This window comes from Podarcis liolepis, assembly GCF_965112155.1.
Source record: "Podarcis liolepis genome assembly, chromosome: 3".
NCBI lineage: Eukaryota > Metazoa > Chordata > Lepidosauria > Squamata > Lacertidae > Podarcis > Podarcis liolepis.
The window spans coordinates 100,970,497-100,985,521 of record NC_139557.1 but is presented as its reverse complement, the minus strand read 5'-3'; the positions used below and the strand labels follow the sequence as shown (position 1 = coordinate 100,985,521).

The following is a 15,025-nucleotide window of genomic DNA, read 5'->3' as shown; positions in this document are numbered from 1 at the left end:
ACCTGCTCTTTGATCTCTGGAACCAACATGCAAAATCTGGTCACGGTATCTTAAGAAACAGGCAAGTGCAAAAAGAACTGACAAACCGCTTACTAAAATAAACAGCAGACACATGGCTCTACAAGAGCACTGATAAATTCCTGCACAAATGGGGGAGTAACTTTGGATTTAGATCCACTTTCCCCATGCAATGTTGTAGCACAAGGTGCAACATGGCCCTCAGTAAGTGTAAGACACCTTCTCGGGTGTGGAAGGTCACTTTTTAATCCAACTTTTATTTTTATTTATATATATATATATATATATATATATATACACACACACACATATACATACACACACACACACACACACACAATTTTATTATTTATACCCCACCCATGTAGCTGGGTTTCCCCAGCCACTCTGGGTGGCTCCCAACAGAACACTAAAAACAGAATAAAATTTCAAACATTAAAAACTTCCCTAAATAGGGCTGCCTTCAGATGTCTACACACGCACACACACACAAAAACCCACACTTTTGCCTCAAGTTTTTCATTCCTTGCAGTGACTTTTAAATACACACTATCCTTTACTTTCTAGTGCTTCTAACCAACCATGGTTCCAATTCAGAAATACCTTACAAATTTATATAATTGCTCAAAACCGTTTCCCTAGCTCATTTACTGGCTTTTCAAGTGAACCCAAGCACACTTTTTCCCGAGATCACAAATTCCTTGGTTATTTTATATTTCACATTTAACAAGACGCCTAGATTTTCTTTTCATTAGTCTCCCCGCTCGTTTAATTAGACAGCCTATTAAACTCTAATGAAGAATGAAAGACTTGCTGCGCCCCTTTTGCTCAAACAAAGGAACAAACATTAAATCCACCCACAGCGCCTGGGTGGCAGGGCACCTCCCGGCAGCGAGGAGGACTTTAAGAAAAGTCTCCGCCAAAGAATCTGCCTCACATTCATACCAGGAAAATGCAGCAGCATGTGATAAATATTTAATCGTTTTAGGAATCCAAAATCGGTGTGCTGTCATCAAGGAACAGAAAGCTGGAGCTATGAAAAAAAATGAAAGCAGCAAGATGGATATTCACCGGGAATTTAAATTCATGCTGCTGAGTGAATGAGTGCCACAGAAATCTGTCCGTGTGGAAGTCTAGAATTAGTTCTGACCACAGTTGTGCATCATGGCCTAGGACCCTCGTACCTACAGGTCCGCCTCTCCCGGCATGCCCCACAGAGGACCTTAAGGTTCATAATTAGCAACGCCCTAGTGGTCCCGGGCCCTAAGGAGGTCAGATTAGCCTCAACCAGAGCCAGGGCCTTTTCAACACTGGCTATGGCCTGGTGGAACGCTCTCTCTCATGAGACCAGGGCCCTGCAGGATCTGATTTCTTTCCACAGGGCCTGTAAAGACAGAGTTGTTCCGCCTGGCTTTGGGCCTGGAATTAACTTGATCCCCTCCCCCTCTTTCTTCTTTTTTCCTTTTTCCTTCTGCGGCAGAACTCCTACTTGGGGACTTCCCTGGCTCTTTTCTGGCCCAGGACCAGTCTGGATAGTTAGCCTTGGTAAAGACTTGACATTTTCACACACAAAAAAAGTTTCTGCTGAAAAGAGGCTGCATTTTAATGTCGTGTTTAAATCTTGTTTTTAAGTTGTATTTCAATCAATTTGTTTCATATTTGGTGTTAGCCGCCCTGAGCCCGGTCTTGGCTGGGGAGGGCGGGGTATAAATAAATTTATCATATTATAAAGGAAATCAGTTATATTTTGAAGGGGGCAATTCTACCTGGCATTTTAAGGTGAGTCTCAGAATTGTTAGGGACCAGAGGCCATTCACACACATCCCCTTGATGTACATAGCTCCAAACTATCCTAGCTTATTCCATTGATAAACCTGTCATCCATGAACATGTCAACAACTTTTTAGAAGCCCGTTTATACATAAAAACCCCAAACAGGTGACTATATCTTCTTAAATTCTAAGCCAAAACATGCAAAAGCTTTTTGTTCACGATGAGTCCCTTTGCTTCACCATTTGTGCGAGCTGCAAGTTAATCAGATTGCTTATTACTAACCACTGTTTCCTGCAGGAATAGTCAGGGCATCTGCATCTCTTTGTATGAGTGCACCTTCAGGAGCAACAGCGTAGAATCACAGGATTCACAGGGTTGGAAGGAATCCTGAGGATCATCTAAGTTCAACCCCCTTGCGATGCAGAAATCTCAATTAAAGCTTCCATGACAGGTGGCCATCCAACCTCTGCTTAAAAATCTCCAAGGAGAGTCCACCACCACCTCCATAGGGAGTCTGTTCCACTGTCAAGTAGCTTTTACTGGGTCTCACCTACTCACTGCGACAAGGCGATGACCAGGTCAGGCCTATGTGGGCACACTGCAGATTCGCTCTGCCCCTGCCCCAGTAAACAACAGAAATGCCACCATCAGAAGGTGTGGGATAGCACCGCCCTTTCACACAATTACCTGATAGAACAAGCCAGTATTAAGACAACTTCAAATTACATCTTAATACCTTGTCTGGTTCCATCTCTGGTAACCATGGCTTCCCAGTTTGATCATAATGCGAAACTCTGGTTAATTAAGAGGCTTCCTGCTTTTGTAACTCACCATGAAACTCGAAGTCACAATCTTAACACCCTGGCAAACAGACAACAATTTTAATCAAGGATTTCTGCTTCGCTTTCTGATTTTAATCAACGGCTTGTGCTTGTTTGTTTTAATCAGATATATAGATCAAAGTTATTTAAAATCAAGCCACCTTGCTTTCTCTTTTACATTTGATACATTTCCAACTGGTAAACAGAAGAAAAGGGGAACCTTAAAGAACAGGAACTCAAAAGCAGCAAGCTGAAAGTCAAGTTGAACGTATACTTTCTTTTAAAAAAAAAGAAAACAGAAATACACAATCGTATTCTGCAAGTTACATGCAGGATCACAGGAAGATAAAGAAACAATAAATCACACAAGCATTATGAGACAGCCATCTCACCGTTTAACAAATCAGTTATCAGAGTTCAATACTGAACTATGCCAAAGTTATTAATTTTCTAGTACAGTCATACTTCCGGTTGCGGTTTTTTGGGGTTACGGACCGGCAAAACCCAGAAGTACTGGAATGGGTTACTTCCGGGTTTCGGGGGTCACTCATGCGCAGAAGTGCTAGATCGCGCTTTGCGCATGCGCAGGTTGCGAATGCTGCGGGCTGCGAACATGCATCCCGCACAGAGCATCCACTGTATCCCTCAATATATACATCAACTCCTGGCAGTGGAGCATATACAAGATTCCTTACAAATTACAACTGGGAGAGGCTTCGAATTTTTCTGTGTGGCTGTTAGTGGGAAAGTGGCAATTTCTACAAAGAGATACAGCGAGAACCTGCCAAGCGCCATAAAAAATACAGCAGGAGTAACTGCTGAAGAGGAGAAAGGTTGCAGTAATGCTGCAACTAATTAGGTGTAGACCATACATCTAGAAAACTAGAGGATGTGCCGTGCCTCGTCACAATACCAGATTTGCATGAGTCAGGGTGTAGCAGGGGAGCAAACGAGAAGCTAGGTTGCACAACAGCAGCAGCCATAGAATGGGAGTGAGAAGGGAGGAATACTGAGATGCCAAGGAATGGCACGGCTCCTGCAGTTTTAAAATGCTTCTACCAGCAACATAAATATAATCAGGGTGGTATAAACAATAAAAGACAAAGTAAAACTAATAATAAAAAACCAAGAAAGCAGCTCCCTCTAATGCAAAACTCAGGTGACGAGTGCCAACAGAAATGGTGCCGAAATAAGGTCACTGAAGGAGAGGAACTGCTATGGTTGGGGAAACTCTTGACATTGGCAGAAGTAGCAAAAAAATATATTGTAAAATATCTAAAGCGGTAACAACCCCACCCCCTTTCCCAAAAAGAAGCCCAATGAAAAGTGAGAAATGCTCAGTAGCGGTGGAATATTGAGTATCAATTGGAAAAAGAAAATGGGAACGGAGGGTGGGAGTGGGGAGCAGAACACCGGGTTGAATACCTATAGATTATAGTATCCTAGATGACAGCATTTCTGACTGGCAGGAACCCTGCTTCTAGGAGATAAGGATACATTGCAAACATTTTGTTTTAGACACTACTTGTATGATAAAATTGGTCCAATCCACACATATATTTTAAGCACCTTTAAAATACACAGCTCCCCCCTCAAAGAATCCTGGGGACTATAGCTTACCCCTCAGAGGGTTGCTATTCCCAGCACCCTTTGCAAACTACAGTTCCCATGATGCTTTGTGGGGTGCCAGGTGCTTCAAATGCACTTTAAATTTCAGCACCCGGGATATTTTATAATTGCCCTTAAAGCGGCTTTCCTTTCAAAGCTCCTCTGTTTAACTTCAGAAGGAAAACAACGCTACACCAATATATTACAATTCATTACGAGGTTTAATGCTATTAATCGTAGACAATTGGAACAAAGGTTTTTGGACGGGTGGGGGTTTAACTACATGTATGAATTGCCATACCGATGCCAGGATGCCTGTATTATCAAACAGCTGTTCTGTGAATTACCACTGGCAACTATGCAATTTTATCACCGCCTCTGAACTTTTATCACCGCCTCTAATCCAGTGGTCAGCAAACTTTTTCAGCAGGGGGCCGGTCCACTGTCCCTCAGACCTTATGGGGGGCCAGACTATTTTTTGGGGGGGGGGGATGAACGAATTCCTATGCCCCACAAATAACCCAGAGATGCATTTTAAATAAAAGGACACATTCTACTCATGTAAAACATGTTGATTCCTGGACCGTCTGCGGGCCAGATTTAGAAGGCGATTGGGCCTTAGTTTGCCTACCCATGCTCTAATCTATTTACTACACACACACACACACACACACACACACACACTCATGAAATTCAGGGCAGTCCCTCAAAGTGCCACAAAACTTTTTGTTGCACAGACTTTGCCTGGGCATTGTCTGGGAGAGCAGTCTGGATCGCCAACCCATCTGGACCAGATACTTCTGCCTGGCAAGAACATCTGACTCAGCCCTCGCTCTCCAATACCAACACAACAGCCAATACGAAATCTATAAAGGGATGAAAGTTCCAGCTGAAGAGTCAGCCAGTAAAGATAAAGGAAAAAGGAACTGCTGTGCATATGCTTTCTTTTATGCTGAAAACGGTTAACAAGCCTTTGAATGCGGCTAGAATGTTATCATAAACTTTCTACTTTTTTTCCTAACTGCCAAACAAGCGTATAAATGCAGGGGGGAAACATATAGCCTACTCTGTTCAGACATTCTCTGGGGTGGATTGATAGCAGGCTGCATTTGCTTTTATGAGAAACCGAAGAAAAATACTAAGCTGGATCAACCTGAATTACTGAACACCTTGGGAGTTAAGTCAAGCTTAAAATTGCTTAAGTCTGCTAAGTAGCTTAAATCAACAAATCAAAAATAATACTCTGAGGTTTCAGACAGTGTTTTTTTTCCCCCTTGCCAGACCTACCTGGAGATGCTAGGTATTAAAACGACAACCCTTTGCATTCAAAGAATGTTCCCTTCCCTTAAAGCATCCCAGTTTTCTGTGAATATGTATTACAACCATTTCCACCACAGTTTATAGAGCCTTCATACTTGGAAGCATATGCTTGTCTTTGTCATGAGACTTAGATGGAAGTACATAAGTGATAATGAAAACAGTACATTTCAAAATTATTCGGTAGAATTTCTTAGAAGCTTATGCAGACTGGATAGAAGGCAAATTATCCCCTCTTAGCATTTTTCCTTTGCACAATCATATTTTGTCTCTCCCCCTTTTTAAAAGAGATATGTATGGGCAGAGGAGAGGGTGGGCATTCCATGGCACAAGTGTAAATCCTTGCGCTCATGGGCCATGTTAGTTGGATACCACCTTTAAAACTACATGTCTCAACAACTGTGACACACTTGGGAGTGGCCAGGGGGTGGGGAGGCTTTTATTGTAAAAATCTTTGAAAACGTTTCAGTGCTATTGTTGGCATCCGTCTGTCTCAAGAGAGAATGGAGTGCACCTCTGGGGGTGGAGTCAAGCCACTGCGTTAGCAGCACTGAAGTGACCTCCCCAGGCACAAGCTTGAGCAGCGTGTATGGAGGTCCTCAGCTGCACAGAAGACAAGACTCCATCTCGGCCTCACTGATGTCGTCCAAAGGAAAGCAGAATAATATGTCTGGCACCAGCTTAGCTGCAGGAGTTGCCAGGAGGCGGCGTATAAGTCCTTAGGGTTCACACCTTAGCCTTTTCTTCTCCCAAAGATATCCCACAAAGCAGTGAAGGTTTAGGATCAAATTTTTCTTCTCCTTAATAGGCTATCGTCCCAGGTTGATGAACCCCATCTGCCCCTCTATAGGACATGCAGAAACCACCTTCTTGACTGTTGGACCCACTATTGGTCTTGTTTGTGCAATCCATCAGAGTCTTTCTTCACATGCAGGGGAAGTCTCCAACTCACCAGGAGTTTGAAATCCATCGGCTATCCTCACCTAGTTCAGCTGGCGGAATCTTAGCCATTCCTCCCAGTTAAACAGAGGCAAATTTCTAATTTTCAGCTTCAAAAGCAGCTGAATTCCATTAGGTTGAAAACTTCAACCATTCAGCAAGCACAAAACGCCTGTGTGTTCTTAAAATGCTGCCACCTTCCCTTACTTCTTCATGACCTCATTAGCTTCCTGTGAGAATTGTATCTAAATTGCCTAGGTAAGGTCAGCCACGGACTGGGCATTATCTGCAGCCTATAAACCTGAACTTCATTACTGTGGCATGCTTGAACCTGCACCCGCCTCCCAGCTTTCAGCTCTCATCCACTGTTAATTAGCTCTACAGCGACTCCCCACTTACCAACTTCTGTCCCCTCCTGTTCACCATAAAACAATGAAACAATTATGTATCTAATCCACCAAGGAGCCAAGGAGGCCACCAAGCAGGTGCCCATCATTCCTAGACCTTCTCCAGATCAATAGTTCTCCTCCTCCCAGCTACAGTTATCATTGCTGGGAGCCAGTGGTATCTATCAGAGGGAGAAAAGCCAAAACCAGCCAACTACATATTGTACCTGGTCCTATGCAACACTCTATGCAGCAAGAAACTGTATCCTGGATGCAGCCATGCCACACGTGATTCCCTGAACCTCATTCCCTCTATTCAGTTCTACCAGGGACTGAAGATATTTGGTGGGAAGCAGCTACATGGTCTCTTGATTTTCACATAAAAATCAGGGCTGTTGCGCTTGGAGAACACTTTGCTACACCCCTTAGAGGCCCATTGTGACATGTTTCCACAACTCTTTGAGGATGAAGTAACTCTCCTTCAGCACCATATTGATGGGATAGTTACAGCAGCTTCTAATGAGGTGTCCAACACTATTAGTGGGATCAATTTCAGCTGATGTGGCCTGATGATACAAAGTGCTTGAAGTGACACACTCAACTATGTGCCTCTCTTGCGAGCAAGATATGACTGGTATGAGTTTATTTTTAAGATTGTCCTCTTTCCTCCTCCAGAAAGTTGGCTCAATGTTATGGAAATGGAAATCCCCAAGGACGTGCTCTATGGGGAGCGGGCTTCAGGCACCAGGCCCATCGGCAGACCAACTCTTTGCTACAAAGAATGAGACATGCAAATAAGACATGAAGGCTGGCAACATTAACCTCGCCATGTGGGAATCACTTGCGGACCACCTGAGTGCCTAGAGACAGGGTCAGGTCATGTATCCATAGGAAGATCCATTCTTCATAGGAAGAATGGCTGCTAGGAAGAATAGAGAAGACACACAATGGTGCATCTGTAGCAGCACAACTAGACGCCTTTGTCTGCCTCAGCTGCAACACAACAGGTCTCTCCTGTATCAGTCTCTACAGCTACAGCAGGTGCCGTACCTCTCTAACAGTTTGACTTCACCCCCAAAGGTGAACTCCTAAGACACACAGAATGCCAACAAAATATTAAAGGATTCCCAAGTTGGTTGGCTTTCAATCTCTTTATCTACCTTATTAGTGTCATTCCCTTCCTCCAAGGAGCTGAGGGCAACATGCATGAGACACTGATAGATTACATAAAAAAGTTCCTTCCAGTAGCACCTTAAAGACCAACTAAGTTAGTTCTTGGTATGAGCTTTCGTGTGCATGCACACTTCTTCAGATACACTGAAACAGAAGTTGCCAGATCCTTCTATATAGTGAGAAGGTGGGGAGGAGTATTACTCAGAAGGGTGGTGGGAATGGGTGATTGGCAGATAGCTGAGATGAGCCTGTTGACGACTCTTCTCACTATATAGAAGGATCTGGCAACTTCTGTTTCAGTGTATCTGAAGAAGTGTGCATGCACACGAAAGCTCATACCAAGAACTAACTTAGTTGGTCTTTAAGGTGCTACTGGAAGGAACTTTTTTATTTTGACTATGGCAGACCAACACGGCTACCTATCTGTAACTGATAGATTACAGTTCTCATCACCCCTGACCATCAGGGATTCTAGCTGGACTGACAGGACCTCTGGAGGAACACAGGATCTCCAACCCCATGAGATGAATTCAGCTGAAAGGCACTGACTTACCTGTAATATCCCTAGTTTCCTGTATGCATTTTGTAGGAAGATACTAAGAGTTCTCCCATGCCTTATAACTCTGAATGCAAGACATGATACATAAATACAAAGCACTTCTACTGGAGCATGCAAAACTCTAGGTACAAAATGACACAAAGCTGGTAAACAGATGTATTTACACAGGGTGGAGGTCTGCAGAATAAAATCCCCTTTACAAGAGCTTTGCTTTCCCAAATCTCATTAATATATTAACAAGCCATTCACTAAAATAAGCCTATTGTGTGCTTATGACAATATAAAACTTTTGCTCTGTACTTAAAGAGCTGACACTAATCTGGTTAATGAGACGCTCATGAACAGGAGTCAACTACTAATTATACACTGTCATTCACAAAAGGGAGAAATGGCTATTATGTCAAGGAAAGGAACTCATTATTAGTGTTCCTTTATGTCCTGGCCCCCAGGGTGGGAGAGGCACAGCATGTCTTCCTCAAAATAAAACCAAATAAAGCAGAATTATTAGATGACCACCGTTAAAGAAACACTACAGAAGGTTGGTTTGTTCAATCTTCTGCTTATTTGTTTCAAGAAGTTCAGAGAAGCTCACATTAAACTGCTAGGCAGGCTTCGCTCCACTCTATCTCTGAATAACAGATGATAGGACATAACTATGACAAAGAGCTATTGCATTTATGCTCTGCTCTTTAGCTTCCTAGAGGCATCTGCAAGGCCATGGCCAAAGTCAAAAAGAGGATGCTGAACTCAATGGAATTTTAGCCTCGTCTTGTGTTCAGGTACTCTGTGATGTTAATTCCTTGTTATTCAGAGCTTAACGAAACGTCCAACACTTTTAAGCAGCTCAGGGGCTGAATCACAAGGAACTTATGACATTCCATTCCATTATTTGTTTACTTCTCCAGTTGTCTCCCAACCTTCTCAGAGACAGCAGTCAAATCCAAAGCATTGAGCAGGCTGACATCCACTCTGCTTTAACAATAGGCTTATTCACATGTTACACTGAACACAATATCCAAATGTACAAGTGTTTGTGTGGAAGAGTGTACACTTGCTGATTTGTACAGCTCATATGTTGTGTACAAAGATTACACAGTGGTACCTCCGGTTGCGAACAGGATCCGTTCCGGAGGTCCGGCTGGATCCTGAGGTTTGCGCAACCGGAGAAGCGGTAGACCGCTTCTGCGCATGTGCGCGCGGCAAAACACTTCCAGGTTTGCCACTTTCGCAACCTGAAGTTTACATTGCCCAAGTGTAACGTAAGCCAAGGTGCTACTGTACACTTGTTGAATGCATGATGTGAATACCCCTATTTTTAAGAGACTTGTCTGCTTTACACTAAGATGAGCTGAAGGTAGATCAGACTCTAGTGGTAGCTCTCTGGGTTATTTGAAGTAGATCAGCAGTAGATCTGATTTCCAGTTGTTTAACAATAGCAACAATCTAACACCTGTATATAGTCTCTCTCATCCAGGTGTCTTTTGACATGTGGTGCTTTGGCATCCCTGCTATCCTGTGTGCCTGTAGTCGCACTGCCTAGGCCAGGCATAGGCAAACTCGGCCCTCCAGATGTTTTGGGACTACAACTCCCATGATCCCTAGCTAACAGGACCAGTGGTCAGGGATGATGGGAATTGTAGTCCCAAAACATCTGGAGGCACACTTAGGGATTAGGGATCCGCAGAGTCTTATCAGCTTGCGTAACAGACCTCAGCAACTCAGCATTTTGGCTAATCTACTTTATTTACATATAAACACACACGGAGCACTGCAACATAGTTCCTTCTCTCTCTAGCATCAGACAGCAAAGAGAAAATGAATAAAAGACAATAGTCCCACTTCACGGAACACAGTAACACAAACATCCTGTCTCTGTTACTTCCCACTTTGTGGAGTCAAAACATACACCGTCATGTGATAGACAACAATCCCATTGACTGCAACCATGCAGCAGGAATTCTAACAATCCCACCCCTTGATTCATTTGGTTTGGGGCCGGTACATGTATCCATTGGGCTTTTAGTTGTTGCTTAAAGCTTGGATTTTGTTGTATTAAATTGCTGTAAATTGCACTTTAAACAAAAACCTTTGTGAGCCATGTTTGAAGCCTTTTTGGCCGAAAGGCAGCATCAAAATAATCTATAACCATAGAAAGAACAATCTGTGTTAGGTCTCTATACAAGGGATGGGCAAAATATCTGCTGGCAGATCTGATATTATTTCTTACTCTCAGTTGTTTAGTAATAGCAACAAAATAACTAAGCTCTTGCTCTAAATTATACTGCCAAAATGAAGCAATCTGGGGTGAACCAAGAAAGGATATTTATGTGCAAGACCAGTGAACTCCATTCAATTCTTTTGATTGGCTCCTTGGCTCAGAATTCCAAGCGTATTCCTTTTGCACCAGGTCAAGTTGGAAGATCTAAAGGTTGTAATAAAAAACTAAATGGATCCTACAAGATGGAAGTCTGTTGGTCTCTACTCTACAATGAATACACTGTGTTAACTGTCTTTTCACCCATGATCTCATTAAATAATCTATGGCCTTTTAAACTGGGGGGGGGGGGGTATTATTTGTGTTTGTTACTATGGTATGTATTTCTATCTTTTTAATATTGTAAACCACCCTGTCAGCCTTGGATGAAGGGTGGTATAGAAATTTAATAAATAATATAAATAAAGAAATATAAACTAAATATTATATTATACCATATTTTTCACCCTATAGGACGCACCAGCCTATAGGACACACCTAGTTTTTTTGGGGGGGGGATAAAGAAAAAAAAATTTATCCCCCCCCCCAGCCGCGGCTTCAACGCGCCCCGCGCTCCGGGAAGCAGGCTGCTATCCGCAGCCTAGGGAGCCCTGCGGGAACTTCCGCGGGCTCCACAGGCTTGCTGATAGCTTCCTGAAGCCTGGAGAGCGAGAGGGGTCAGTGCGCACCGACCCCTCTCGCTCTCCAAGCTTCAGCGAAAGCCTACATTCGCCCCATAGGACGCACACAGATTTCCCCATCATTTTTGGAGGGGGAAAAGTGCATCCTATAGGGCGAAAAATACAGTATTTATATTAAATATAAATATAATATAAACTAACTAAATAATATAAAAACTGGGAAATAGCTTGATATGCTTGGGTGGGTGTTACAAAGCATTGGAAAAGGAAGAATAAGAAAGGAAGAATAAGGAAAGGGCGGAAATCAATATGGCATTTTGCCATGATGATTTCCAAAAACTTAGCATTATTTATGCATGAAATAATGAAGCCTTGTTGCAAAAGATAAAGAAACCGCAAACTACATTAAAGCTATCCCTCTTTGGCAGAATATCAAGATATAATTATTTTTTATTTATTTTTTGGCAGAGTGTCAAGTTCTAAACTGCCTCAGCTAAATATCTTGCTCCTATCGTTACCAATTAGAACTGAGCGAAAACAATCGCTTCAATGGCATATACAAAAACAGAGTTCACACGGGCAACAAGAAACTACGGCTAAAGGTATTAACCTTCCAGGCGAGGGCTGCTTACCAAATCATGAATTATGTCACTGCGTAGATAAATACAAAAGAAACATACAATATTGCTGAGCAAAGGCACACAGATATTCAGCTGTCAACTATTTCACCGATAAAAAGGAGGAAATAATACTTTTCAAATGGAAGGGCTATCGATTCAGCATAGCAGTTCACTAACAAAAGGGGGAATTTTTCTCTGACCCTACACAGCTCTCAGCAACCAGCATTTCATCCTAAGAAATCCATTCTACAGGGTCCCCCAACACTTCAGAGCAGATTTTGCTGAGGGCTGCGGAGTATAGGAGTATTGGCAGAAATCGCTATCAGCAGCCTTCTTTCCAGAAGCAACAAAGCAAAGGGTGAAAGCTGAATTCCACCCTAGGGGTGTGAGTGAAGCTGTGCGGGAATGCAGGCGGGTGTGCAACAGACTGTGGATAAACTGCATCTACATGAAGATGCACATTCCTGTACACGAACACGGAAAAATGCAGAATCCATGCAGTTTGTTTCTGAAGGAAACAATCTACTTACTTGCATGCTTGTCTGCAAGCATGATGAGGCTATTCGAGATGTCACGGCGTCTGTAAAAGCACACCACTTTTGCTTCGACGTTGCCATTGGCGGTCTGCAAAAACAACACAACCCATTAATAAATCAATGTATCACAATTGTGGAACACATGGCCAGCAAAACTTGGCTATGGGAAAGCTATGGGAATTTTTTTTTAATAAACCTCCACGTCTGTCCCCCGGCCAAAGTTTATCTCCATCTTTTTTTATGGTTGAGCATGTGGCAGATTATCAGGCCAACCATTCCCATCCCTTAATCCTGGAATAGGAATCCTGGCACCCTCTAGATCAGCCTTTCTCAACCTGTGGGTCCCCAGATGTTGTTGAACTACAACTCCCATCACCCCTAGCTAGCAAGGCCAGAGCTCAGGGATGATGGGAGTTGTAGTCCAACAACATCTGGGGACCCACAGGTTGAGAACCGCTGCTCTAGATGCTGTTAAGCCTACAACTCCCATCATCCCTGACCACTGGCCATTCTGGCTAAGAATAAGGGGAGTTGTAATCCCACAACATCTGAAGAGCTGAACGTTTCCCTGCCTCCCACATTGCTGCATTCTCTGACTGGGGAGCGGAAAGAGCCAGTGTGGGAAGGAGATGCCATGCTACTGCTCGTCCAAGCTGGCTGCTCCATTTGGGGAATCAACAGTGAGGCACTTTTTCCACCTTTGGGTTAGAAGAGACCCCTGCCTGAAACCCTGGAGAGTCGCTACAAGGGTGAAGAAAAATCAATGATTTTTTTTAAAAAAATTAAAAACTCAGATTTTTTTTTTATTTAAATCGGTTTTTTAAAATAAAGTGCTTTTGTGAGGGAAAAAAAATTTAAAGACAGTTTTCTATTTAAGTTACATTATAGTCCAAAAGATATTCATCAGGAAATAAGGATTTGTTTTAAGTTTTTCATGTGTGCTAAAACTCAGTCTAAGTTTTCTTAAAACAACAACAACGTTTAACCACATCGGTTAACAAACATGGATACATATGCTAGAATGTTATTGATTTAGTTAAATAAATTGTTTAAATTGTTATTAAGGAAATGATTATTTTTCTCCTTCCAATAAAGTACAGCAGAAAAGTTGTCCAAATATAAACAGTTAACTTATTAAGCCTCACAATAATTTCATAATTATCTGTCTCTGTATTTCTAATGGTATAACCAAATCAGTAATTTTTTTATATAACTGTAAAAACTACTCCAAAAATTTATTATTTATTCCAAAAATGAAACCTTCCTTTGGTTGTAAATATTAAGATTATACCAGCAACAACTAAAAAAGAATGATTTAAATCAAGTCTTACTGACTAGTGATTTAAATCTTGATTTAAATCGATTTTATTTACCGTATTTTTCACCCTATAGGACGCACTTTTTCCCCTCCAAAAATGAAGGGGAAATCTGTGAGTCCTATGGGGCGAATGCAGGCTTTCGCTGAAGCTTGGAGAGCGAGAGGGGTCGGTGTGCACCAACCCCTCTCGCTCTCCAGGCTTCAGGAAGCTATCAGCAAGCCTGGGGAGCCCACGGGAGATCCCGCAGGGCTCCCTAGGCTGTGGATAGCAGCCTGCTTCCCGGAGCGCGGGGCGCGCTGAAAGCAGAGCGCCCGGCGCTTCGGGAACACATCCGCAGCCTGGGGAGCCCTGCGGGAGTTCCTGCAAGGCTCCCTAGGCTGCAGGTAGCAGCCTGCTTCCCAGAGTGCGGGGCGCACTGAAAGCAGAGCGCCCGGCGCTTCGGGAACACATCCGCAGCCTGGGGAGCCCTGCGGGAGTTCCCGCAAGGCTCCCTAGGCTACAGATAGCAGCCTGGTTTGGAGGCTGGCGCTGGGGAGAAGCGCGCTTCTCCCCAGCGCCAGCCCCACAAGCTCGGGGGACAGCGGGGAGGCGCAGCACCGCCATCCCGCTGTTCCCCGACCTGGTTTGGATTCCCCGACCTGGTTTTGGGGGGGAAATAAAGGGAGGGACGAAAAATACGGTATATCAAATCCACCCTGGTCGCTACCAGTAAGAGGAGACGGTACTAAATTTCAGAATGTGCATCCCATCAAAAGCAATGCAGCACGGATAAACAGCATCTACAGTAAGATGCACATTCCAGTGCATGTCAACTCGGTATGAGTCAGTTGTCAAGGAAATAAAGCAACAGTCTGACTTTTAGAAGACATCTGAAGGTAGCCCTGAATAAGGAAGTTTTTAAATGTTTGATGTTTTTACTGTGCTTAATGTGTTTGATTTGTGGAAGCCACCCAGAGTGCTAGGGGAAACCTAGTCAGATGGACGGCATATAAATTACTACAACTATTGTTGTTTTTGTTATTATTATTATTAGGTAGCTTCCTTGGTTCCTAATGTTTGCT

The 15,025-nt window shown here is 43.2% G+C and overlaps 1 protein-coding gene across 5 annotated transcripts in view; it reads right to left on the bottom strand.

The window, feature by feature from the left end:
• MTA3 (metastasis associated 1 family member 3) overlaps positions 1 to 15,025 on the bottom strand; it is a 121,206-nt gene that overhangs the window by 95,516 nt on the left and 10,665 nt on the right. For all 5 annotated transcript variants that reach the window (XM_083494385.1, XM_083494386.1, XM_083494387.1 and 2 more), the window contains exon 3: positions 12,640 to 12,733. In XM_083494385.1, coding sequence (XP_083350511.1) covers positions 12,640 to 12,733 — 94 coding nt within the window. The remainder of the gene's footprint in view (positions 1 to 12,639; positions 12,734 to 15,025) is intronic.